Source organism: Gorilla gorilla, chromosome 5, assembly GCF_029281585.2.
Source record: "Gorilla gorilla gorilla isolate KB3781 chromosome 5, NHGRI_mGorGor1-v2.1_pri, whole genome shotgun sequence".
NCBI classification, from domain to species: Eukaryota; Metazoa; Chordata; class Mammalia; order Primates; family Hominidae; genus Gorilla; species Gorilla gorilla.
In genome coordinates this window covers 112,309,389-112,337,311 of record NC_073229.2, presented here as the reverse complement: position 1 = coordinate 112,337,311, position 27,923 = coordinate 112,309,389, and the positions used below count along the sequence as shown (strand labels likewise).

Here is a 27,923-nt window from a genome sequence, read left to right as displayed (position 1 = left end):
CGATCCTCTCCCGACCCAACTCACGAGAGATAAAGATGTCTAAATAACCACGACCGCCGCCGCACACCCTGCCGGGCCCCGGGGGCGGAGGGGAGGGGAGCGCCTCCTCGGCAGAAGCGGCGGCCCAGGCTTGTTTGGAGGTTCGCAATTCACCATGATAAATATAAAGACCAATTAAGGTTTGATCCGTGCACACAGGAGGCAGACGGCGGCTGATAGTGGAAACAATTAACGAGCATGTCCCCTAATTCCTGCCGCGGCTGCTGAGCACACCGCGGCTCCCCAGGCGCCCGCCGCTGCCGCCCCCGAGTCCCAGAGCCCCCAGTCCGGCCCTGGAGTGGGGCGTCCTCCTCCAGCGAAAAGGTGCGAGGAGCGGGGCCCCGGGTGGCCGGGGAGGGGGCGCGCCGGGCCGGGAGGCGCGGAGCCAGCCGCCTACGGAGCCCAACTGTTTGCATCGGGGACCGGCGGGCGGGGCGCGCCCGAGTGGTCTCGCCGGGAAAGGGCGGCGGGCGCTGGAGAAGGCGCCTGGCGCGAAGCAGGGCGGCGCCCCGAGGGCGGAGGACAGGTGGCCGCGCGGTCGCAGCCAGGTAGCGAACGGCTCGGGGGCTGCGCAGCGCGGTCCCAAAGCTCAGCCCGGCCCCGGGCCCGGCTCGCTGCCGCCTGCCACGGGAGCGGCCTTGTGCGGAGGGAGGGGGCGCGAGACCGCACCCCCGGGCCCGGCGCGCCTCGGCCTCTGGGCTCCCGCTCCCCTTCCCCTTCCGGCTCAGCCCGCTGCCCCAGACGTGACCCCCGCGCAAGGTGTTGGCGATGCGCGCTGCCCGGGAGCGTGTGATTAATGGCCCCGAGGTCGTGGGCGGCGCAGGCACCAGCCGCTTCTTGGCCTGGTCAGGGTGTGAGGGTATCCGGGAGCACAGCGAGGTCATGGCAGCGGGGGCCTCCGGGAGCGCGGCGGCGGAGGAGGAGGAGGAAGAGGAAGAGGAGAAGTAGGTGACGCGGGCCGAAGAGGCTTGTCCCCTCTGGCCCCAGGGCTGGCGCCGCGGCGGGTCCCCCGCCCCAAGCAAAGTTTGGAGCTACGGGCGCTGCGCGCAGGTCCCTCCCCGCGCAGTTCCCTCGGCGGGGTCTGTGCCGCCGCCGCTGCCAGGGCAGGACAAAGGCTCATTAACACGTGATGGGACCGCGCTTCATAAATGGGACTGGAGCGAGAGGGAGCCAGAGACAGCGCGAGCGGAGGGAGCGGCAGGGACTGCGCGAGCGGGACGAGGCGACGGGCGCCCGGGCTGGCGGAGACGGGCGGCCCCACGCCGGGCCAGGCGGGGCTCGCGGGAGGACCCAGTGAAGAGCCTGGGAAGGGGCGAGGCTCGCCGGCGGTCGGAGCAGCGGGGCGCCAGTCCCGGTCGCTGTCGCGGGCGGGCGCTGGAGACCGGGACGCCGGCGCTCGGACGGACTGACTTGCTGACCGCCCGCCGGAGGCACACCCCACTCCACCCCACCCCGCCTCGCCAGCAGCCCGGCGCCGGCGCCGCCTCCCGCACGCTACTCCCTCTGCCACCCCTTCCTTCTCCACTTCTTTTCCGCCTCCGCCTCTTCTTGTCTCCTGCGGCGCCAGCGCCTTCCCTTGGCCCGGGCGGGGGCCTCGGCTCCCCGCAGAGCTCTCCGTAGTCAGTGGGGGACATTTCGTTCTAGCGGACAACCAGCCCCTGAGCTGGGCGAGAGGTGCCAAGGGAGCTTCTGTCCCGAGGACCAGGGGATGCGAAGGGTAAGACCTGGCAGAGTTGCGTTTGGAAATACTTTTTCCGCCTCCCGCTCCCTCGGGTACGACCAGTGTGGTCCCCAAGTGTCCTTCGTGGAGTTCTTATTCCGTGTGAGCGAATCGTGCGTCGGTGTTTACTTAGCTGTATGGCCCCAGCCTGTTAACTGTGATCTGTTCTACTTCTGGAGATTTCTACCATTTACTATTTATTGAATGTGTGTGCACCTGGCTCTGTATGCACTGATGTCTGTTTGTAGAAAATGGGTAATTGTGCATGTTTGAAAAACGGGCGCTTGAGTTGGTGCTGAATGCCTATAAACCATATTAGCAGCTAAGTCTTCCCAGGGAAACACTTCGATCTCTGCTGCAAACCTAGAAACTGACTAATGTAAAATAGTAAATGTCATATAAAGAGATGTATGTCAAATAATAAACTTTTGATAAAAAGCTACAGGAACCACTTCTCTTTGAGGAAAAACAAATGTCCATGTAACTAACACCTAAAATTGAATGTTGATGGAACCATTTAACTCAGAACTAGCTGTTAGATGACTAAAGTTAATGTTGCATTTTTAAAAGACATTTCTTGTTAAGGCTTACAAATCATAAACGGATCACCTCTCAAATAAAAATATGTTTGCTGTAATAGACGTGAGAAACTGTCATTTGGTCATTTGGAAGTTTAAAAGCAACATGCATGTTTCTGATTTTAATAGATTGTCTCTCAGATATTTAAAATTGAACAGATAAAAAAACAAATGTTTAGTAACGTATTAATCATTTTGCCTCCCATCTTTTTTTATTTTCCTCCAAATAAGTGCTATTCTTGCCTTTGTTGTTGATTTCCTGATATAGTAAGCCTCCTCGGGCATGTAATCCAATAAGAGATTAGAACAGATTTACTGGTTTTAAAGGTGTTGAAAGATATCTCTGTGGGTCCCATAACTTCTCCTCATTTTTATTACCAAGTTAATATCTTTTGAACAATGGGGGAAATGCAATTTCTTAGAGGAAGCTTAGCGGACACTGAGTATTAGTGGGGTCACCACTGACATCAATCTATTTTGCAGAATATTGAGAAGCTCAGAGCAACCAACCTTTAAGGTTCCCATAGGACTTTATGTGATTTAAAGTGTTGCTTTTCTAATCCTACCTTACTGACAGTTTGCAAGGGAAGATACACTAATTGATTTTTCTCTGTCCCTTTTTTCCCTGGTACTCCTCCCCCTCCCCCGCTCTCTAACTCAGTTAAGAGCAATTTTATAAAAATAAAAGGCCATTTATAGTTTCTTAAGTGAGACAAATTACTTTCAGATTATATCCATACATGAGCAGAAGACATGCACCTCCAGAATTTTAAACATTGCATACTACAGGCACTTATTTGTAGGCACAATGGCAGTTACCATAGTGGGGCAAGAGACTTGATGTGGGACATGGTTTTAAAAAACTAATCCATTTTAGCTTATCAGGAGAACTTACTGTAAACCGACTCTTTTTGTTTCAAAGATGTCTCCCACTCCAGGCGAGGAGCGCTTTTGGCTGAGGTATGTATCAAGTGTCTGATGGGGAGAGGTCTCATTGTGTTTCTCAGTGTCCATGGGGGTAAAATGATGCCACAAGGTGGAAATACCCAATTCTGGCCTTTCACAAATAAAATTACTGTGCTTGCATACTCGTTGTTAGGAAAGCAAATTAGATATTCATGCCCCTGAATTTTAATAACATTAATATATGTATGTAAAAAGAATGTTATGACTAGAACCTTAAATAAGCCATAAGTGATTATTATTTAGTGTGTAAAGTTTTAAATTCTGATGAACACCAGGTCTCACATTGAAGTAGTGCTTGGCTTTGTTTGTTATCCACTGTTTTCTGTCTTTTTCTGTTACCCATTTCCCAGTGGACCATGTTCCTCTCCGTCTTGCCTGTGAGATTGCTCTTCTCTAATAAGCCTAGCTGCAGGATCAGTGTGTTCTTTTTGGCATTTCAAAATGGTAAAATAGTTACCAAGATGAAACTGCTGGGAATGAAATTCTCAAAAAGAACCACTGTATTTGTGGCATATTTCAGCCTCTTCCAAAAGAAAACTCTTTGATTCGGTTTACCTATTTTCCCAAGAAGGAAGCAGCCCCATTGATTGTGTTGATAAGTGTTTAGTATGCAGTGTCAGTTTATTAATTACTAAGGCAAAGCCTGAGAAACTGTTTCAAAACAGTCGTATAACACTGTTCTTTGCTTTGACTCAAAATTAACATTAACCACGGGGAAATTTAGACAGGCTCCTTGGTTGTCTTGCATATTAGTGTTTGGAGTTAGAAATCAAATACTTGGCTATGTAAGAATAAACCATTATGAGATGGAACTTCTAATAGCAGTTTATAGTTCACCACGCTTACCAAATGTTTCTTACCAGAAAACAGTTGGCCTAATAAGGGATTATTTCCCATAACTAGCTATCCAGGAATGCTGCAAAAACAGGAGTAACAAATTGAATTTGAAAATACCTAATGACACATAACTAGCAAAATGAAAGATTTGGTTATAGCTTCTTGAATTTATAAGAATTCTGGGTGACAGTTATTGTTTCTTTTATTCCAGGAAATGTTTTTGAGAAGTCTGAATTGATCCATGTTATAAAGTTAATCCAGTCTAATCTAAGAATATACAGTGAATTAAATGCTAATTAAAGCAATTAAAGCATGATAACAGGCAGTAACCTAAAGGACAGGCTCCATCTTACTTACCAAATTCCATGTTAGCTCAGTTGCATAAAGAACATAGATGAGAGCTTTCATTCCCTGCTGAAAAAGATGCCATGCCTCCACCAGTGCAAGTCTGTTTCTTCTATTTTTGTATTTATCATTTTCTAATTGAACTGACAAATAGTTAGAGTGAAACCAGGCTTTGGGTTTAAATTATTTATAATTCTGCTGTTGGCTCTAGAACAATCTGGACCCAACATTGTTTGAAACACTGTGCTAGGGCCAGGTTTACATACTGCATATCTGTATTTTGAGAGGCAGCCTGCTTTGCTGATTTTTCTCTTATATACTGAAGACTGGTAGAGAAGTCAAAGAATAAGAGGAAATCAAAATCAGTTTATATACTTTGTGTTGCCAAAATTTTAACTTCATGTTTTCTTCCCTGAATCTCCAGTTCTTTCCTAATCTTATTCTCAGAGAAATGGTAACTTTATATTATGGCTGCATGAATGCTGCTTTTGAGGACTTGGGGGATTCAACTTTTTGCCACTGAATTGCTGTTTAATACTTTGATAAGCATTTAATTCTCTGTATATTCTTAAATTAGATTGGATTGACTTTATAAATTCAGATTTCTCCAAAATGTTTCCTGGATTAAAAGAAACAGTAACTTCACCCAGAATATATGTATAATATCAAAGTATATATTGCATAATTTTGGATAACTGGACATAGAAACACACTTTTATTTACATGTATAAGCATTTTTATAGATGTAAATCATGACTGAAATAAAAATTTAAATATGTTGCCTTTATACATTTGAATATGTAATTCTGATTTTAAATAAATACTACAAATCTGGGGAAATGTCCGCATTCAAAGCAGCTGTGCAGATGGACACTGAAGAGTTAAAGCAGATACCCACCTTGAATGGAAACAAGGCCATTCTTGTTTTCCAGGATAGGTGGAAATCCGTGCCAGTCCCCTGCGTTCTAAGAATCTTGCAAGTATGCCAGGATGAACATCACCACATTTGATTATAATTTTATCATAAACAGTGATGGGTTTAAGACAGTTTCTTTTTAGCCAATCCTTTTAGTTGTTTATTATTTTTTGGAAATTAGGGCTGTACAAGTTGGAGGAAAATACAGAAGGTTATTACCATATCTCAGAATGCATATTAAGATAGTTATATTTTTTATATATAACACATTACAATGTTACCACAAGTGAGTTAAAACTATAGGAAATTTGTTAGGGGGGCAGGTTTGTAAGGTGGGTGATTTTTAGTAGACCCTGTCACCTCTCTTGCTGCTTTTGAAATTGTTTGATGTTAGAGCAAGCAACTTCCATCTCAAACTTGCTCACATGGCATGTTTAATACATATTACTAATAAGAGGTCAAAGTCATGACATAAAGTAGTGTAATTATCTTTAGTTCTTATCAAAGTATTTACTAAAAGCTTTCCTGGGTTATATTTCTTGATTTAACAAGGCCCCATAATGAAAAAAAGTATATTTTTTATAATAGTTTAGAGGACAGTTAGTTGCATGTATATATTCTTGATCTAGTTTCCATTGATATTTTCCATATATTTGAAGTATTTTCCATATAGATGAATTAATAATGGACAGCCTCTAAGTTTCACTTGGACAGGTTAAGCTAATAACTTAATCACCATGGAATTCTCGAGGTTCATAGTTTGTATGGGTTTTTGAGGGAAGAATTGTTTACTCCCAAAACCTGAGCAAATGGGCATGGCAGAGTCATTGCAGTTGTTCTGGGAATACTATGAATTGTATTTGAGCCCCAGCTGGAGAAATGTTCACACCTGCACTTTAAGAAAGCTTTCAAAGTTTTGCTTTCTTTGCTTTGTTTTCTTTTGTTTTTGAATATGTAGAGACTGGTTAGATGGAAATCATTTTTGAGCAAATTCTTTTTTAACCCATTGTGCTATTGCATAATATTCTATATTTTTGAATGTTTTCAAAAGTACATTTTGCATTTTTTTGAATGCAAGAATTTAGTTTGCCTTTTCTGTCAACACAAAAGGCAAATAATTTTTCCCTAAAATACAATATTTTACTACTTAATGTCTTATTTTTCCACTCTTATTTGGATTCTTAATTAATTAGGAAATTATGTTTTTCAAAATTTATGTTTAAATGAGAGGGTCCCCCTCTTTCCTTCACCATTTCTTTATTCATTCTTTTAGATCGTAACTTTAGAGAAGAAAACTGGAATCAATATGAGTCCTGAAAATTGAGTGAAGTTTTAAGGAGTATTACATTCAAGCTGGCGATAAATTCTAATATGCTTTTGAAAAAACAAATTCTAGTCCAGGCGGGGTAGCTCACGCCTGCAATCCCAGCACTTTGGGAGGCCAAGGCAGGTGGATCACTTGAGGTCAGGAGTTCGAGGCCAGCCTGGCCAACGTGGTGAAACCTCTTCTCTACTAAAAACACAAAAATTAGCCGGGCATGGTGGCACGTGCCTGTAATCCCAGCTACTCGGGAGGTTGAAGTGGGAGAATTGCTTGAACCCAGGGGACAGAGGTTGCAGTGAGCCAAGATCACTCCACAGCACTCCAGCCTGGGTGACAGAGTGAGACTCTGCCTCAAAAAAAAAAAAAGAAAAAAAGAAAAAAATTTTTAAAGTTTGTTTTAAATAAATTTCTACTTATATGGACGTTTGTACTAGGTAATTCATAACATTGATTTCTTCGGGTCAAAAAGCTAAAAATGATGTTTTTATTTATTTATTTTTAATCTATTTATTTTGAAATAGAGTCTCACTGTTGACCCAGGCTGGAGTGCAATGGCACAATCTCGGCTCACTGCAGCCTCCACTTCCTGGGTTCAAGCGATTCTCATGCTACCACGCCCAGCTAATTTTTGTATTTTTCGTACAGACGGGGTTTCACCATGTTGGCCACGCTGGTCTTGAACTCTGATCTCAAGTGATCCGCCTGCCTCAGCCTCCCAAAGTGCTGGGATTACAGGCGTGTGCTACCGTGCCTGGCCTAAAAATGATGTTTTTAATATAGCAAGTTAACCAATGTAATTGTTGATCTTTAAAAAAAAAGATCATTTAGGTACTAGACCTTTGTCACTTGTGTTTGCTTTTAACTCAGCTATATTTAAAAATTAATCAAATTTATTTATTCTTTATATGAGGGACTTAATGCCACTATGATCTGAGTATTTTGGTTTATTCCATGGTGTTTGGCTAAATGGATCCAATTTTCAGCTCATTGAAATGCATTGCTACCAGAATTTGCTAAATGTTTTCTTTAGCTTTTGTACAAGTTGTGAGCAGGCAGTATACATGTGAAAAACGAAAGCTATACAATTTAACATATAACTAAAACAAGTGCAAGATTGGCCAAAGAATTTTGTGTCTCTGCGTATGTGGGAATTTGACTTTGGAAGATACACAGCTACTTTTGGAAATGACATCTAATGTCTTATAAACAAAAAAGGAGAAATCTTTTAATTATTTTAGTCCTCAGCTAAAGTAACTAATTGTGAGTAATCTGTGATCCATTTTTATTGACGAAATAATTAAGAAAGAGAACAGTTTGCCCAGAGTCATATATTTAAGTGCCTTGGGATATATTTCTAAATATTTATAACTTTTAGGTATTTTTGAAATAGGTCCACTATGAAAAGTGTAAATTGCATAATTACCAGAGTAATTCTGTAAAATAATTTGCAGTAGATCCATATTACTTGGGCCTACAGCAAAATTTTCATTTTAGTTCGATCTTTCCTGGGTTCATCTCTTAAGATGTAGTATTTTATGGTTTGGGGGAAAAGAAGAACAGAAACAAGTATTTCCAGCTTGAAAGAAATAAGCTCACATGTTAATTACTTTTACTTTTTTCTTGTTATGCTCAATAATCATGGGTTCCTTCACAGTGGTGGTGAAGGAAATGTCTTAGCAACCCTATAAAGCTTCGCATAGCCTTTGTAAATAGAATTAGGAGAAAATGGTGTGGAGTTCTTAATATATATCTGTGTATTATATCAGTACACATTACATTTTGAAGCCACTTTCCTTTGCTGGACAAAATACATAAAAAAGTTTCCTGAAAAAGTCCAGAGAAGCCCTGGATTGTAGACTAAAAAAACTGGAGAGGTTCTCCACTCTTTATTCTTATTTTCTGGCTAAATGACATTATTCTATTCCAAATAGGAATACCTCAGTTATAAAGATCTTCTGTGGGAGGTTATTTTATCTTGAGCTAGCTCCCGTAGCAATCTGTTTCAATGATCTAAAAACCTATGCTTACAGAATATTCTTTCTTCTTATCTAACCTTAGTTCTTCTTAAAGGTTAAATCTACTTCCCCTTCTCATTTAGTCATTTTCATATGTCTCCATAATCTTTCACAGTGGTTCTTAAACGTCAGAATGTGCTAGAGTCTCCTAAAGGCCTTGCTAAGAATGGAGATGCACCCCAACCCTAGAGTTTTTGTTTCCATAGATCTGATCTGGATCCTGAGAATTTGTGTTTTTCATAAGTTCCCAGATGCTGCTGATGCTTCTGGTTGGGAGACCACTCTTTGAGAGCCACTGACCTATAGACTAACCCTGCATACACTTACAAACCATTGTGTAACTTCTCAGACTGGTCTTTCAGATGTATATTATAATTTTCAGCCCATTGGTACCTGTCTTATTTACTAATTCAGTATGTTCACATCACTTTTTCTGAACACTTTTCAGTTCCTGGAATCTCTTAATTCTTAATTGTATCACACAAACCCTAAGAAGGGCTCGATCCGGAATGAATACAATAGAACAGCCTCATGGCTTCAATGGCATAAAAATTCTGCACTTGCATCCAATTTGCATACATACTTCTTAATCACAGCTACATTTCCAGAGCATATTTTGCATTGCTACTGAAACCTCGTTCTTCCAGTTCTGTTTGTATGTAATTATTTACATCTTGAAAGCATATTTTTCTGTTTATGTCTTGCATTGTTAGCACACACTGAAAATTTCCTAAACATTTCGACTAAAGTAGGTGATACATAAGTACCTAGTTCTTAAAATAATGTCTGAAGGAAACCCCGGATTTATGCAATAATAAAAACTTATTTAAAATTATTTTAGTGAGAGAATGATAGGAAGGAAATTGAATTATTTAGAAAGTCACTATGTCCTCAATTTGTATGAATATTTGAACCAAAATTCATTTCTCTTGTTAAATATTCCATTTTAGTCCCTACAATAATAGAGATTAATTTTCTATTCTTTTTCATCACAGAGTTAGGACCAGTAGTGATGATTGCATATTTGGAAATTGGAAAGCTGAGTGTTTTATAAAATAGAATGAGTTGGTTATTAATATTGATTGTGGGTTCCTGAGACCACCCCTCTTACTTTTAACATCTCTTGGTTTAAACATATTTGTTTGAAGTAGAACTGCTTTCCTTTTCTCATTCTTAATTACTTTCTTGAGGCAGAATTCCTGATATTCAAAATTAATTTTTATCAATATATTAAATTTTCTCAATGCCCTTTTGCCTCAGAAAAGTAATTAGAAATTTAGTTTTCGTAGGCAGTAGTAATAACCCATTTTAGCTCTCCATAACACATTTTCCTATTTGTATTTTAATTAATTCAGTTGTAAAATACATAAAATGTTGTAGCAGGAGGAGAAGTTGCTCAACCAAAGCAAGAACTATGTCCACCAAATAGAATAACAAATTGATTCCTGAGGGCTTATAAAAGCCACTCCATCTAGTGGTTGAATTTTCACATGACTTCTCTTGAGAAGTTTTGGAAACACACTCGCAAGTGGAGAAACCCATTTGGGAAACATCAATGCACAATAATGTGCATTTGGGGGAAGAAAAAAAGTCCATTATAATAGTAATTTCATATATTGTCTTTAAAGGTCTATCAACAGCATATAATTAAGATTCATTCAAGGTTGTGCATGTCACAAAAGACTCTTGATACGTCATTGCTAAGTGGCTGAACTTTGCAGTTCATAATATGTACTCAGGCCGAACAAGGATTGGAATAAAAAGTAAATACCTGATCTTTGCCCATAACTTCCACTTGCCATCAATATAATTTCTATGTGATACTGAAATAAGACATCCTGGGGTAAATAATTGATGGATTCAATATAATTTTCCCATTTGGACGCTTTTTCAGATGGATGTTTGTATGAGACCAAGATTCAGGTTTAATGCCCTCATGATCAGCTGGTTTTCTGCCAGAAAAAACTGTCCATGGTTAAAAGCTGTTCTGTTACGTTGGATCTTCCATGTTGCTGATGCATACCAACATTTACTTAGTAAACAGGTATTGAATACCTACTCTGTGCCAGGCACTGTGCCAGGCAGAGGACCTATAAGATAGTTCCCAGCTCTCAAGGTGTCCATGGTCTGAAGGGTTTGGACACAATAAAGACAACTACAGGGTGGCTCAGCAATGCCCATCACCTCTCCTGGGAGAAAATCTCAAAGCATGTAGAGAAAGAGAATTTACACAGCCCAGTACTATCTGATGATTAAATATATTCCCTTTATATGTTTTTATAACCTATTCTACTCTTTCAACTAGGGAAAGGAAGACAGAAGGGTGGGCTGTATTCGAGGTGGAGGGGTGGAGGGGAGAACCATTTCCCTTGCTTTCTTGACCTGACCCATGTCCCTTACATGGGTGTGAAGCATGGATGTATTTTGGGGGTCATCTATCACAGAAAAATGTTACATCTTGGAATATAATGTCCACAATCCTAGGCACAGACTGTATGCCCAATAAAAATGTGTTAAATCAAGCATTTGAAGGCCTATAACTTTATATCTATTAGCCACATTGCTGTAGTAATGCAGTTTTACATCCATTGGGCACCAGGAGACGGTAACGGTCACTCATTTGTTGGAAAAACAAATGATGCAAAGTTTATGTAATTTGTCTACCTTGATTCCAGCCAGGAACTTAGGAATGGGCCACAGAAAGTCTTCTTCTCCCTGGTCTAAGAAAACCTCATGGCTCATGGTGGGAAGTTGAGTGATTTTGAGTGTTTGAATTTCTCCATGTAGGGAATGGATGTTTGAAGCTTTCATTTACTAATAAGCATGTCTCATTCAGACCTAAAGAAGGTGCCCTATTCGTGTCTCACTGGTGTTGTGGAAAGTGTCATTACCATCTATATTCCTGACAATTGACTAATGAAGCAAAAAAACACCTTCCCTTACTTACAAAACAGCGGCAAAAATGACTTAGGTTTTATTTGCCAGTTACTGCCATTAGCACCAGTGACTGCAAACAAAGGTACTAATGCAGAGTTAGGATTTATACCTTATAGTTAATTGGCATACTTTGTTGCTGAAGACCGTGAAGCAAGGATGACTTGCAAGTGCTTTGGGCAGCCCTTTTGCTGTCAACAGATCATTCCTTCAGATTTTAGTGGTTTACTGTATAAAATTATCATGTACACATTAGATAATGTGTACCTTCTCCCAAATCAACTCTTCTTCCCTGTAAATGAATGAAAGCGTGTCTTATTAAATGGTTCTTGGAACTCTGTGTTGAGAGCAGGGGCTTTGAATTATGCAGACCTGGATCAAATTTCCAGCTCTGCCCTGTCTAGTTAGAGACCTTGGGTAAAGCATTTTTCTCTCTGAGTGTGTGGAATAGAGATTGTAATAGCAACCACTTCATGTAAATATTAAGGAAAAATAATATTTTTTTCCATGACTGGCATATAATAAAAGTTTAAATGTTTCTTAAATGAAAATATTTGGAAATTAGGATTTTCTCTATTGTGCATTTACCCAAATTCTCTCAGATTTGAATCTGGAGAAGTAAGACTTGGCTTTTAGTTGGAGTTAATTTGTATGATTATGGACTCAAAGAGAAAATATGCCTTCACTGATAGATGAAGAGAGAAGAAACTGAAAGGTGTGCTGCGCAACTGGATATCATATAGCATACTTTTCACTGTTGCTATGGACTCCTTGATAATGAACTGCAAAAGTAAGAGGCTGTTTACTAGTTTCTACACATTTTGTGGACCAGAATAATATATCACCTTCTACTTTTAATGACCAAATCTCATATGCAAGATAAAGATAATTTTATAGAGTATTTTGAATATGGCCATGGCTTTTACTTAATTGAAAACTTTGTATGTTCTCTGTTAGTGGAAGGCTGCTTTAATAATTGCTTTCTGGGCGGGCACAGTGGCTCACGCCTGTAATCCCAGCACTTGTGGGAGGCCGAGGTGGGCGGATCACTTGAGGTCAGGTGTTCAAGGCCGGCCCAGCAAACATTGTGAAACACTGTCTCTACTAAAAATATATAAATTAACTAGGCGTGGTGGCATGCATCTGTAATCCCAGCTTCTTCAGAGGCTGAGGCAGGAGAATCACTTGAATTCGGGAGGTGGAGGTTGCAGTGAGCTGAGATCACACCACTGCACTCCAGCCTGGGTGACACAGCGAGACTCCATCTCAAAAAATAAAAAAATAAAAAAAAATTGCTTTCTTTACCCAGTATGTAGAAAAGATCTCTCTCTCAGGAAAAATGCCAAGGCACTCTTAATTGGAGGAAACAGCTAAACAGAAGAGCAAAATTAAATAGTAAATGGAATTTGTTATACAGATCAACAAATTATTTTATTTGTATCATTAATTCAAGAGGCTTTGTTTCTTAGCATCATCACCACGTAGTTCCTAACCCAATGAAGTTGCAAGACATCATTTTCTTGAGCCCTGAAATTGTTTTAACTAGTGTCTAAATGTGAAATCTTTGGCATATTTCACATTAAATTTGAACAGAAGTACAGTCTACTACAGTCTTATAAGTCAATGTCCTAAGTTCATATCAATTGATATATTTTTATGAAAAATATAACACATATAGTGTTAGTAAAGAATAGACTAGAGAAAATGGTGCATTAAATAACTTCTATTTTATGTTACAAAATATATGAAGAACTGAAGGTATGAGAGCCAATTGAGCGTTACCAATATAATGGAATTTTCTTTCATATGTAGGAAAAGGAGCTGACATTAATATAAGGAAAAAAGATTATGTATTTTTGCCTGAATTATCAGGATAATTAAGTCAATCAGTTATTTCACTTTGCTGTAGAAGATGAGGGAAAAGTGACCAAGCTTCTTTAATAATTCCAAAACTCTAATGATTAGGTAAGAGTTAGAAAAGACTCATTGCCCATTCAACTGGAGTGGAAACATCATTCATCAAGTTATGATGTTGGCCTATGGCATCTGCCGTGTATATTGACAGCATGACTTAGACATAATGCAGTTATAAGAGTCGACTAAAATTTTCCCTACTAACTTTAGAGAAATACATTAGCACAGTATTTTCTTGATCAAATTAGTAGAAAACAGACTTGTTCCCAGAAATGAATGGAAAATAACCAACAAATATATCCACTGGAACCTGCATTCTCTTGAACTATTCACAAGGTTCTTTTATGAGGCCAGCCAAGCGAACAACAGAACCAACAAAGTAGGAAAAACAACAAGTTAAGCAAGGGACTGGAACTTCTGCATTTGACATCCTGGACTCCTGTCAATGTAGACACTGTGCCAGGCATCGTCTCTTTAAAGCACTTAGAAACTTAGAATATCAGAGAAGGAGTATGATGGGTTAAAGCAGTCTATAATATATCAGGGAGCACCAGTCCTTCCAATACTTCTACAGTGTTTTCAGCCTAGAACACGTGGACATTTTAAACCCTTTGTGGTTATACGAATAAAAATAAAGACTGGATAAACATTAAAAAAAAAACTTTATGCAGCAGCCATACCCACAAAATTCCTTTGATGATACCATAGCTTGCTAGCTGATAGATATGGTTTTCTTGGAAGGAGGTAGTGGAGAGGCAGGTTTGCATACAGAGAAATAGACAAAAAGAATAGATATTAGTCTAAAAATTGAAGTGATTTTTTAAAAATAATGGATTTAATACATTAAGATATTTTTATCTTTACTATGAAGTCATGATTTATATAGCTTACACTGTTAGAATATGTTGGCTATATTTTTTAAAGCAGAATTCTAGGAAAATTCCCTTATATGTCATTCAATCATTTTTTTACTATAACTGTAATAAAAACCAACTGCTTCTTTAATAGGTGCATCTACACATCTTGCTAGAAATTTCCAATTATGATTTTCCTAGTAGCAAACAAAAACAAAATTAATGGCAGCTACATCCCCCAAAGCCTAAGCCATATTAGTAATGAACTCTCAAAGAAAGTTGTTGATGCAAAATATAATAAGGTGGAAATTACTGTAATAATCCAAATGTAGAAATAAAGGAAAGAATTATCAAAATGCAGAGAGCAGTTTTCCTGCCATGATCCCATTAACTGTTAAAATAGCCTGTGAACAGTAGTATTTCAACATTACTGAGATCTTTGAACTACATAAAATCCATATATTATTAACTGTATTCTTTAATTCAATTGGCTTATATTGGACAGAAATTACTCTATTATCGTATAACCACACCCATGCCCTAGCTTAGATTTTAACAAGCTAGTTTGTTTTAATGAAAGTGCTTGGTTGCATTAAAATGGGAAGTTGCGATCACACTTGCGGTGATCTTAATCTAAAGTAAGTCACAGAAACGTTTTTTGCATTACTGGAATAAGATGTGTGATCCTTTGTCTTCACTGAAGAAGCTTTATAGCTCTTCCAAATAGTGACTAAATTTTAATCTTTAGGGCCATGCAAGTAGACAGACTTACCTAGACCAGCTTTGATAGGAAATAGGGATTTAGTAGCAGGTAGTCTTAATTACTATTGGCAAAATGCCTTAATTTACATTTCTAAGAATCCAGAAGACTTAAATATAAGATGCAAAATGGCTTTAACCTAGTTACTGTTAATTCTGAAATCGTCACATAAAATCTAAAAACAGACTGTGGAGTCTGAGAAACTTCGATTCATCTGCAAATCCATCATATTCTAGGCAATTTACTTAACATCTGATGGCCTCCATTTCCTCATCTGTGAAATGGGGATTATAAATAAGCACCTGATAGGGTTGCCTTGACAATTTAATGATAGAATATATGTAAAGTTTCTCAAATGGCTGGATATAACAGACATTCAATAAAGGTTCCCCATCCCTCACCCATGACTATATATATCTACTATTTGTTTCATGTTTTAAGTGCTGAGGCAAAAATAAGGTTGAATAATTAAGGCAATGAGCATTCTTGAGATATAATTAGTATGTATTATATTATTATAATATATTCTTACAATATATTTAGTATATAGTATATAGCAAAGAGCCATAATACTAAGTAATGATAATAATAATACCCATTGAAGACTTACTTTTGTGTCAGGCACTATGTTTTACATGCATTTAATTTCATCTAATTTCAGATCAGTTCTGCGATTTAGGCATTATTGTCATCATCCTCATCCCCATTTTACAGATGAAATACTGAGGCTTAGAAAGACTGATTGCCCAAGTACCATCTAACACCAATCTTGGTCTGCTAACTCCTAATTCCATTGACTAGGTGCTTTGACTGGTTGGAATCAGTGAAGAAAACAAGGAAGATGGTAATATCCCTGTCTTAGCTTAGAGAGATGGTGTATCAAAAAAAGCTACAAGCAAGGGCCCTAGACCTTCACTGTCCAGTATAGTAGCTACTCACCACATGGAGCTATTAAGGGCTTGAAATGTGTCTCTCATCTGGGTGCAGTCCTTGCTCTACTACTTACTAGCTTTGCCTATAGCAACTTACTTACCCTCTGTGCCTTTCATCTGAAAATGGGGATAATAGCACCTACTTCATAGGGCCATTGTGAAATAAAGGAATTGATATATATGTAATAGGCTCAGTGTCACCAGTCCATAAGAAGCTCTCTCTATGTGCTTAAAAGAGGAAAATCAGCAAGACTTAGTGGTCTACCTGATTGTAGAGGTCAAGAAAGAGGAGGTGTCATAGTAAGTCCAAGTTAGGAACTTAGGTGACTAGAAAGACTACTCACAATGCCATAAGAAATGTGAAAAAGTTCTCAGGAGTCAACTCTTGCTCCTTGCAAACTTATGTTTGCTAAACAACTCCATTTACATATGAAAGTTTTCATCCATAATCAAAGGGACACAGAAGACGGTCACAATATATGAGACAGCTGTTCCTTACATAGTCCTGGCACATCCACAAACCTAGCTTTTGCCTTTCGACTCCCACCCATACTTAAACACCAGGCTTACTGGCCCTGAGTGACTTGCCGAGTGACCTGTGGTTGGATTCAATTTATTGCAGCATCATTTCTAATAGCAAAAGATGATAACCTAAACCTCCATCAGTAGGAGGCTGGTCACATTCATCTAACAGATCCTTAAGGCAGCTGAATGAAGAGAGAGGTTTTATATACGAATATGGAACTGTTCACAATGTGTACTTCTAAGAAGAAAAGAAAGGTATGTATAATAATGTTAATTACTGTTTGCTAAAAAGAAAACAAAGAGGGGTAAATACATATATTTGTTTGAATATGCATGGAGTATCTCTGGAAGGGGTAACAAGAAACTTATTCCTTGCCTTTGAGAAAAAAAACTAGGTGGCTGGGATACAGGAATGAGAGAGATTGACTTTTCTCTGTATGTCTTTCTGTACCTTTTGAATCTTAAATCTTGTGAATCTAATACATAAAGATAATCAAAATTTCTGATAAACTAGTTTCCAGTTGGAAAGTGTAAGGGGGAGTTAGTTAATTGAGGGAAGATGGCATAAGGAATGGGAAGAAGACTGGAATGGCTCACAGGAGCTACTTGGAGATGGAGGCTCAAACTCTGGTTTTCAGGCTAAATGTCTATTGCATAAATTATTTTTTTCTGTCCTCTAATTTTAAGAAAAAGGCAAATGCAAATCACTGTTTTAAGGTACCACCTAATAAAAATTCAACTGCCATTTTATTAGGTTCAGGTGAACGTTTCTGTGGGAACTCAGCTGTCTGCTCTCCTGCTATCATGCTATCAGGCTGGTAAACCACCTAAGAAAAAAAGATGCCATTCTGTGTTTGGAAATCTCATTCTAGTTATGGAAATAAATATGTGAACTCCTGATTATACAACGTGATGAGGCCTGTAATAGAGGGATGCGCTGGGGAACTAGTTATACCTAGTGGGAGGGGCTGGTCAGGAAGGTCTCAGACATGGAAGTAGCACTGGCACAGACCTGGAAAGATAAGTTTAGTAGGCAGAGAGCTTCTATCCAGATAAAAGGGACAAGGTGAAGGAGGAAGGTGTGCAGGTATGATGGTGTATTCAAAGAGCAGCAAGTCACTCAGGGCCAGTAAGCCTGGTGTTTAAGTATGGGTGGGAGTCGAAAGGCAAAAGTTAGGTTTGTGGATGTGCCAGGACTATGTAAGGAACAGCTCTCACACATTGTGGCTGTCTTCTGTGTCCCTTTGATTATGGATGAAAACTTTCCATATGTAAATGGAGTTGTTAAGCAAACATAAGTTTGAAAAGAACAAGAGTTGACTCCTGAGAAATAGCCGAATGTGGGACATATAGAGCATGTTCTAGAAGAGGTGAGGATATGAGAAAAGATATGACAGACGGACAAATGAACAGGGAACCTAAGGATACTCGAGAGTTAACATTGGAGCCAGGCTGAGGTTAGGAACTCAGGAGATATTTTAGATAAAGGAGCCCAGAAGCACTGGGCAACTGGCTTGGCTGTTGGTCTTTGGTCTTTTATTTCTGCATCCTTTATTTCTGTAGCCACTAGCCTTTGCCCCTGAGACACTGCCTTGACTTGATTGGCGTTAGCAGACTGCACCAGCACACTGGGTGCCTCTGTGTGGCTTGTACCTTAGAGCTCCTGCCTCTGGTCCAGTAGGTGATGGCTCCCATCTGCTTTATTCTATGACAGTTGCAGGAGAGGTGTGCAGAACTGGTTCAGAAGCCCAGACTAAAAAAACCCTCAATTTTCTTAGTGATGATAGAAGTTACCCATGGGAGATTCGGGGCCCTCAGTTTGGCAGTGCCTCCTACTGCCATCACAGGCTACAGTGATCTTGTAAAAGGATTACACAACCATGGAGGAGCTAAGGGAGCCTTCTGGCTTACCTGTCACATTAGTGCTGAGGGCTCTTTCTCTGTTCACCATTTGGTATGGCATTGCCAATATTCTTGTTTGCCTCTCTGTAGCCAAAGTTGCTTATTGCATATAGCTCATTCCATGACAGTTTAGACTAGATAATTATATAGGCAGCTTCATTTAAAATGCTAATAACCTTACCTAAATAGAGCATATTTCTAGCACAATTGGATTGGGCAGCTCTCCAGGCTAGATCCCTTGATTCAAGTTACATGATCATCTTTTTTTTTTTTTTATCAGCATTGGGAGAATCCTTCCCCTTCCTTGGGTAGAAAAGAGCTTCTTGTTTTTGTTCTATTTTGAAATACATATATCCAATCAACCAGCTTATTTGGAGCCTTCTTCTGTGTGTTAGGCATTCTACTAAATGCTGAGTAGATACTAAGATAAAGTCCCCAGTAACATCTTCAGTGAACTTACTGTCTAGTGGGTGGGAGGAAGTAGTGGAACAGATGCAAACACAAAGAAGTATTAGAAAATCTGGTCAGTACCATGATAGAACTCTGTTTGGGTATTCTGGGAGCCCAGAAAGTGTGTTCATTGCCATGGGAAGCAGGGAGCTATGGCAAGAAGTGACATCAAAGTGATGGGGAGGAGTTGACCAGGCAGGAGTGTAAGGGGCAATGGGAGCAACAGCACTGAGGTGAGGAGCAGTCAATTTGCTGTGTTTATGGAACTAAAATTCATCTGGTGTAGCCCAAGTGGCAAGGCCAGGGCTGGCAAGAAGAAGATTGGAGAGGTGGGCGGGAGCTAGATCACAGGAAACTTTTTACTGGACTTCATCCTGCAGGTGGGAGATAGAAAGCCATCCTGTTTAGGGAGACAGGTTGTGGAGAGTATTAAGGACAAGAGCCTGAGGGTCAGAATTGGAAAGGAGCTCAGCTGGACGGAAACATAGAAGGCAGACGAGAGTTGCGTACATGTCTGGAGGGCCTGGGCCTGAAAAGGAAACTGTGTGAAAGTTTATATTTGGTTTTTTAGGGCAAAGAGATTGAAAGAGGGGAGTCACATAATCAGCATACGTTTATGAAGATTACCCCCACAGCTGTGTGGCAAGTGATCAAAAAGGAACAGGACCAGAGAAGGGCAGGAAAACTGGTCAGAAAGCAGGCGCCCTAACCCTGGTGAGCAGTTATGAGATCCTGGAAGGGGAGGTGGCAGAATGTGGGAAGGTGGGCCACATGTAGCACTTTATGCCTGTTCCAAATTACTTTTCTTAAGAATCATGACACTAGGGTATTAAATAAAATTATTTTCATTGACTCCGTGTCCTGTCCCCACCTACACTGATGCTACCTATTCTTAGCATAAATATCTTTTCCTTGGGAAACCTCCTTCAGCCCTCTAGACTGGGTGTCCCCAGAGCATCCTGTACGTCCCCAGTTGTAGCTCTCCCCATGCTTTCTTTTAATTTCTGAGTCAGCTGCCTGCCTCCTCTGCTAGACCATATCCTTCATGCGGGCAAGGACTCTTTTTTTCACAGAATGTTGCTCTGTTGCCAGACTGGAGTGCAGTGGCATAATCTTGCCTCACTGCAACCTCCGCCTCCTGGGTTCAAGCGATTCTCCTGCCTCAGTCTCCTGAGTAGCTGGGATTACAGGTGTGCCACCATGCCCAGCTAATTTTTTAAAAATTTTTTTAAATTTCTTTTTATTTTTAGTAGAGATGGGGTTTCACCATGTTGGCCAGGATGGTCTCAATCTCTTGACTTCGTGATCTGCCCACCTCAGCCTCCCAAAGTGCTGGGATTACAGGCATGAACCACTGTGCCCAGCCAAGGGCAGGGACTCTTTCTTGATGCTGTCAACACTAGTGTCTAGTACAGTAGCTAGACATAATACAAGTGCATAGTGGATGCTCCATAATTTGTTAATACATGAATAAATGAATTATTAATTCAGATATTAGGGTCTCTGAATTAATAACTCATTTATTGTTAGTTCAACATTTTTAAAATTTGTTCTGAAATAGTGATTGTCTCTCCCCCAACCCCATACAGTGTGATATGTTTCAGGAACAACAAATGCCAATTAACAAGTAATATATTGTTTTAATTATTATTTTAATTGTTATAGATATCACTCTATACTTCTAATTTTTAAAAATAAACTAAAGAAATGAATAGCCCACATTTTAAACAAACATTTGTAAATAGTAAGATCAGTTCTCTGGCTGTTTATTTTGAAACAAAACCAAATTGCTTAGCTTAGAATCGAAGAGTCTTAAAGTTTGGGCCTTTCCTCTTAGCTGTTCACATGGAAATCCTTGGACACTCTCCGGCCTATCTCCTGTCACCAGGCACACTTGTGTCACCAACCTGCTCATGAGGGGGGCTGTCAGGAGGCCTCCTCCATATCCTCCTCCCCGCTGTGAAAAAGCTCAGTCTTGGCCGGGCACAGTGGCTCACGCCTGTAATCCCAACACTTTAGGAGGCCGAGGCAGGTGGATCACCTGAAGTCAAGAGTTTGAGACCAGCCCGACCAATATGGTGAAACCCTGTCTCTATTAAAAATACAAAAATTAGCCGGGCATGGTGGTGCGCACCTGTAGTCCCAGCTACTCAAGAGGCTGAGGCAGGAGAATAACTTGAACTGGGGAGGCAGAGGCTGCAGTGAGCCCAGATCGTGCCACTGCACTCCAGCCTGGTGGCAGAGCAAGACTCTGTATCAAAAAAAAAAAGAGAGAAAGAAAGAAAGAAAAAAAACTCTGTCTTCCTATACGCCTCATTGCAAGTTTGGTCTTTGTGACATTTTTCTTGGTTGATGTGGACATCCTAGAAGTCGTGTCAGCCATGGCTCCGTCCAGACCTCCCCTTCTCTGGGTGAAGAAACTTGTCTTGAGGAGCATCTCTCCCCACATGGCCTCAAGCTTCCTCAGTTCTCACTAGCTCCCTCTTCCCCCGCTACAAGTAACACACAGACCACACAACTCATCACTTGATTCTACACTGTCTTATTCTTTGGTTGTCTTTTACATTTAGTCTCATTTGTCTGACAAGGTGAAGTCTCCAAGAGTAGGGGTCATGTGACACATCAGTGCTCTCGCCAGCCCCCGCCAGCACTGGGATACCATGTGTATGTGATAGGAGAAGCCAGGCGCTAAACACTTCCTAACGTGGCTATGAAATGGACATTGTCCCCAAGGAACATTTCATTTAGTTCAGTCTTCTTGGCCCTGGAGGTTCTTCCTGGATTCACACACTGACTTCAATTCACACACTGACTTAAATAATGAAAAGGTGGTATGTTTCTGGCGTGTGCCACGCCATCCCCGAACTTTGGGGAGCTTTTCTCTGAGTGACTTACTCATTTTGTTGACTGAATCTGATGAGAACTTGACCTCCTACTGTTCAGAGACAGGAATGAGTTGCCATGACAGTACATTTGCCACATTTACAGTGTCTCTTTGTTTTTATTCTTCCTGTTTCTCACCATTCAGCTTATTTGTTTTCCCTCCTCTTAGGATTGCCCCCTGCGGGTCACTTTCTCAGTCATTTTGAGCTCAGCCTAATCAAAGACTGAGGTTATGAAGTCGATCCTAGATGGCCTTGCAGATACCACCTTCCGCACCATCACCACTGACCTCCTGTACGTGGGCTCAAATGACATTCAGTACGAAGACATCAAAGGTGACATGGCATCCAAATTAGGGTACTTCCCACAGAAATTCCCTTTAACTTCCTTTAGGGGAAGTCCCTTCCAAGAGAAGATGACTGCAGGAGACAACCCCCAGCTAGTCCCAGCAGACCAGGTGAACATTACAGAATTTTACAACAAGTCTCTCTCGTCCTTCAAGGAGAATGAGGAGAACATCCAGTGTGGGGAGAACTTCATGGACATAGAGTGCTTCATGGTCCTGAACCCCAGCCAGCAGCTGGCCATTGCAGTCCTGTCCCTCACGCTGGGCACCTTCACGGTCCTGGAGAACCTCCTGGTGCTGTGCGTCATCCTCCACTCCCGCAGCCTCCGCTGCAGGCCTTCCTACCACTTCATCGGCAGCCTGGCGGTGGCAGACCTCCTGGGGAGTGTCATTTTTGTCTACAGCTTCATTGACTTCCACGTGTTCCACCGCAAAGATAGCCGCAATGTGTTTCTGTTCAAACTGGGTGGGGTCACGGCCTCCTTCACTGCCTCCGTGGGCAGCCTCTTCCTCACGGCCATCGACAGGTACATATCCATTCACAGGCCCCTGGCTTATAAGAGGATTGTCACCAGGCCCAAGGCTGTGGTGGCGTTTTGCCTGATGTGGACCATAGCCATTGTGATCGCTGTGCTGCCTCTCCTGGGCTGGAACTGCGAGAAACTGCAATCCGTTTGCTCAGACATTTTCCCACACATTGATGAAACCTACCTGATGTTCTGGATCGGGGTCACCAGCATACTGCTTCTGTTCATCGTGTATGCGTACATGTACATTCTCTGGAAGGCTCACAGCCACGCCGTCCGCATGATTCAGCGTGGCACCCAGAAGAGCATCATCATCCACACGTCTGAGGATGGGAAGGTACAGGTGACCCGGCCAGACCAAGCCCGCATGGACATTAGGTTAGCCAAGACCCTGGTCCTGATCCTGGTGGTGTTGATCATCTGCTGGGGCCCTCTGCTTGCAATCATGGTGTATGATGTCTTTGGGAAGATGAACAAGCTCATTAAGACGGTGTTTGCATTCTGCAGTATGCTCTGCCTGCTGAACTCCACCGTGAACCCCATCATCTATGCTCTGAGGAGTAAGGACCTGCGACACGCTTTCCGGAGCATGTTTCCCTCTTGTGAAGGCACCGCGCAGCCTCTGGATAACAGCATGGGGGACTCGGACTGCCTGCACAAACACGCAAACAACGCAGCCAGTGTTCACAGGGCCGCAGAAAGCTGCATCAAGAGCACGGTCAAGATTGCCAAGGTAACCATGTCTGTGTCCACAGACACGTCTGCCGAGGCTCTGTGAGCCTGATGCCTCCCTGGCAGCACAGGAAAAGAATTTTTTTTTTTTAAGCTCAAAATCTAGAAGAGTCTGTTGTCTCCTCGGTTATATTTTTTTAAGTTTACCATGCTCAATGAAAAGGTGATTGTCACCATGATCACTTATCAGTTTGCTAATGTTTCCATAGTTTAGGTACTCAAACTCCATTCTCCAGGGGTTTACAGTGAAGAAAGCCTGTTGCTTAAGTGACTGAACGATCCTTCAAAGTCTCAATGAAATAGGAGGGAAACCTTTGGCTACACAATTGGAAGTCTAAGAACCCATGGAAAAATGCCATCAAATGAATAATGCCTTTGTAACCACAGCTTTCACTATAATGTGAAATGTAACTGTCCGTAGTATCAGAGATGTCCATTTTTACAAGTTATAGTACTAGAGATATTTTGTAAAATGTATTATGTCCTGTGAGATGTGTATCAGTGTTTATGTGCTATTAATATTTGTTTAGTTCAGCAAAACTGAAAGGTAGACTTTTATGAGAACAATGGACAAGCAGTGGATACGTGTCAACGAGTGCACTTTTTTTCTATATTATTGCCCATGATATAACTTTAGAAATAAACCTTAATATTTCTTCAAATATCTCTATTTAATTTTGACACTGAAATAACCGTAAAGGTTTATTTTTCTGTTACCTCAACAAGAAGAATTTGAAGCCTTCAAAATATTGAGCAGAATTCGTTCATACTTAAAAATTTATCAGCCCTGCATTTTCATAGGAAGACACATTATCTTCTGGACTATAGCTGTTCTAATGGATTATAATCAGAATGGAAGAGAGAAAGCATATTGACTTTTTTTGAGCGACATCTCTGACTTTCTTTAGTCTTTAGCTATTACTGGATCTCTTAAGACAGCATGTGTTAATCTTAATGTATATCGTTATCACTGTGCAGTTGCTGTTTACTTGAATAGTATTGTGTTCCTATATTCCAGGTTTAAGTAGTTTTCATGCCTGGGTGGCCAAACAACAGTCTTCATTTTTTTTAATTGAAAAGAAGTAGTGTCTGGATCAGTAAAATTATACTGTGTGTGAGTGTGAATATAAATGTGTGTATGTGTGTTTCTGTCCTGTAACTTACAGTAATGTCATAAAGTGAGAAAACTGTGACCAAGTATAAACTTTTACCACTTGCTGCACTCTTGCACATGGATTCAGTTTCTAAAATTGAGTTCTTCCTGTAATCTTGTTGATAAAAATACTGACTCCAACCATTCAAAAATTTCACCCTATCCCTCCTTAAGAGATTGGATCAAGTATTACTAAATTGACCTTTAGGTATTACATAAGACCAGTGTTTAGCAAAAAATAATGACAGACATCCAAGGGATGTATTTGTAGTGTTATTGCCGGGAAAGGAGAGAACTTTGGTTTCTGAGCACCGAATATTGAGCAAGATGTCAGTCACTAAAAGGAAGACAGTTCTACAGAAAAACAAATGGTAACATTTTTCAATAGCATGTGTAGGTAGTATGCACTATATACATCACGTTAAAGTAGGACTATCACACCCAGCCCATGTGGCTAAAAAAGCTGAATCAGACAGTGGATGAGACACAAAACGGCAGTGAAGAACCGACACACTTGGCATTGATGTCTAGCTATGTGGTATCTGTGCTTTGCCCACATGCCCTTGGTGACAGCTGAGCACCCAGCTCTGTCTTGGTAGGTTTGGGCTAAGGAACAAACCTCTCCTTTGCTCGTGGTTAGCAAGATACACTCAAGCATGAAGATAAACACAGCTGCTTTCCTCTTACACCCCGGTCTCATGCTCCTTAATGGCGCCATGGGTGCTTGTTGGGCCTTTTTCCAGTAAGGAATGATATTGCTGAAGAATCTACTTAACCCTGACAAATTTTAATTATAATCTCTTCTTACACAGATAAAACATGACTCCTACAAGGCCCCAAGGTCTACATAGTCTGAAGTGAAGTAGAGAGCTGGCATCTATCTGGTGATTTCTAGCTCTCGAGATACCCAAGCAGCCTGATGGGGCAATTCCCCTTCTTACAGTTCACGCTGTAAGGCAGGATGTGGCTTGTGAGATACTTTGCATTGTCTGTCTGCACACCTTGAATCTGCCTGCTGGCTCCCTTACTTTACCTCTCTGTCATGTGCAGATGAAGGCTCAGGGTACTAGAGGATTAGTAAGATCTCTTTTTAAAGACAGGAGAGATTATTTACAAGAAGAACTCACCAGGGTTTAGTTTGCATTTAAGAATTGCCAGTCTTTTGTCCTGCATCATCTTGAATATTAATCCACATGTTTCAGAGCTCACCAGGCAGTACCAATGCTCTTTTCACAGCTATGAAGAGCTAGAGAAATTCTTGTTATGGTAGAAAAATTTCACGATTCATTTTTGAAACTGCATTTGTGCATATGCAGTGTAGATTTTATAGTGTGTTGTGCTTTCAAGATCTAAATCATATATAATAAATTAAGGGACAATGGGGCTGACAGCACTAAACTTGGTGCTTATTGATATTCTAAGAAATATCTGTGAAATATCATCACATATGTTATACAACCTTCATTTGAAAAGGTTTAAAACTAGTTAGATTCACTTTGACACTTTTCATATCATTTCTTAACCCAAGTGACGAAAACATTGTCCCCAATGAATATACTCATTAGAATTACCATTTGTTAATATCACTCATTAATTAACCCCATAATTAGATCCATTAATTTAAATGATTTAAATTTAAGTAAGTTTTATAAGGTCTGACATCAGAGGTATCTTATTTTCCTCTGAGGATGATGTACTTGCCCTGACCATGCATTTTAACATCACACATGTCTTCAGAAAGGGCCAAATTCCCAACCTGCTCATTTTTTTTTTATCAGAGTCATGATGAATCAGTCCTAGAATGTTTCATTTGCCCAAGTAGGGCTGCCTCCAAGAGGAACCTCTGATTTATTTTGTATGAAATATATGTGAAAGGATATGAATCTGAGAGATGCTGTAGACATCTGTCCTACACTTGAGATGATTTCCAAGCCTCTCTGGCACTTTGAGTTAAGTCTATCTGGTATTAAATGCCAAGGACCTTTTGCTGCCTAAATCCACTCTGCAGGAAATAGGCCCAACCACCAGATGAGAATTAGGCCCTGGATGAGTAGCGCTGTAGTTACTGTCCTGTTGATTAATTTCTGCCATTTCTTGTCCATAAAAGAGACCACCCATATCATGCACACAATTAGATTTCTCACACTCTAACTGTATATTTGTATGATATTTTAAAATCTCCTAAATGCTGGGCAATGGCTATTAACAATTAATTGTCTTGCACTGGCCTTCTGATGAAATGTTAACAATGCCTATTGTAATATAGAAAAAAACATTCTATCTACTGATTTGGGCTGAATGTATGTAAATAGGTTTCTAAAAAGTCAGATGTTTGAGCAGTGGCCTACAAATCAGTAATTTTCGGATGGGAGAGTTTCTTTACATTGCCGTGGCATCTTAAAAGCTATCTTCATGTAAATTGACTGTACTAGGCCTACTGGGGATCAGAGTTCCCAAGAAAGGAAACCTTTTCTTGTATCTGGATTCAAATTTATTTCCAATGTTTCAAGCGGGAAACACGACTCTTTATTGTCTGTAAATCTAACATTATTACTTTTCCTCTTAGAAGAATATTGTATTGTTAGATGTTTGTTGAGCTGGTAACATCGTTGCAACCACTGCAATATCTTCGTTAGTAATCTGTATAATACTTTGTATACAAGTACTGGTAAGATTGTTATTAAATGTAGCTTCAGTCATTAAATTACTATAGCAAAGTAGTACTTCTTCTGTAATATTTACAATGTATTAAGCCCACAGTATATTTTATTTCAATGATGTAATTAAACTGTTACTTATTCAAAGAGAAAACATCTCATCATGTCTATTGTCCAAAGTTACCTGGAATCAAATAAAAATTCTAGATTACCATGAAGAACATAAAATGCCTTTGAACTCTGCCTTATTTCACAGTCTGATGGCAAAATACTAAGGATTTAATTTCTAAAAGATTGCTGAACTAATTTATTCCTCAAAAAGCACTTATGACTACTTGAAAAGTGGGGACATATTGGATTAATCTATTTATTTTTAACATAGGAAAAACACACAAGAAGCTTTTTTTTACACAATAAAGCAGAAAAGGCCACCACACCTTTAAAAAGCATTATTTCATTAAAGATTTTAACTGATTTTGCAGTAAATTAAAACAAACACACCATAATGTGTAAATTGAGACTTAACAGACATAGTACAATATAAATTGAAAGAATTTATGAGCATTGTATATTTTGAACCACAGAAAAGAGATAAGTACTTTTCAACACAGTTT

The 27,923-nt window shown here is 40.3% G+C and overlaps 1 protein-coding gene across 3 annotated transcripts; it reads left to right on the top strand.

Annotated features, from left to right (window-relative positions):
* Window positions 1-716: 716 nt before the first annotated feature.
* CNR1 (cannabinoid receptor 1) lies at window positions 717-27,537 on the top strand. Of its 3 annotated transcripts, none has more exons than XM_019030111.4 (3): window positions 717-1,756; window positions 19,583-19,725; window positions 22,064-27,537. In XM_019030111.4, the coding sequence occupies exon 3, from the start codon at window positions 22,127-22,129 to the stop codon at window positions 23,543-23,545; it is 1,419 nt and encodes a 472-aa protein (XP_018885656.1). In that variant the 5' UTR covers window positions 717-1,756; window positions 19,583-19,725; window positions 22,064-22,126; the 3' UTR covers window positions 23,546-27,537. The 3 variants fall into 3 exon arrangements, with proteins under 3 accessions (XP_018885656.1, XP_055247141.1, XP_018885657.1); XM_055391166.2 differs by having other exon boundaries at window positions 717-3,297; XM_019030112.4 differs by lacking the exon at window positions 19,583-19,725.
* The last annotated feature ends 386 nt before the right edge of the window (window positions 27,538-27,923 follow it).

What these genes read in the sequence shown, in the direction of transcription:
- CNR1 (XM_019030112.4), top strand. Translation starts at nt 22,127, where the DNA reads ATGAAGTCGATCCTAGATGGCCTTGCAGATACCACCTTCCGCACCATC.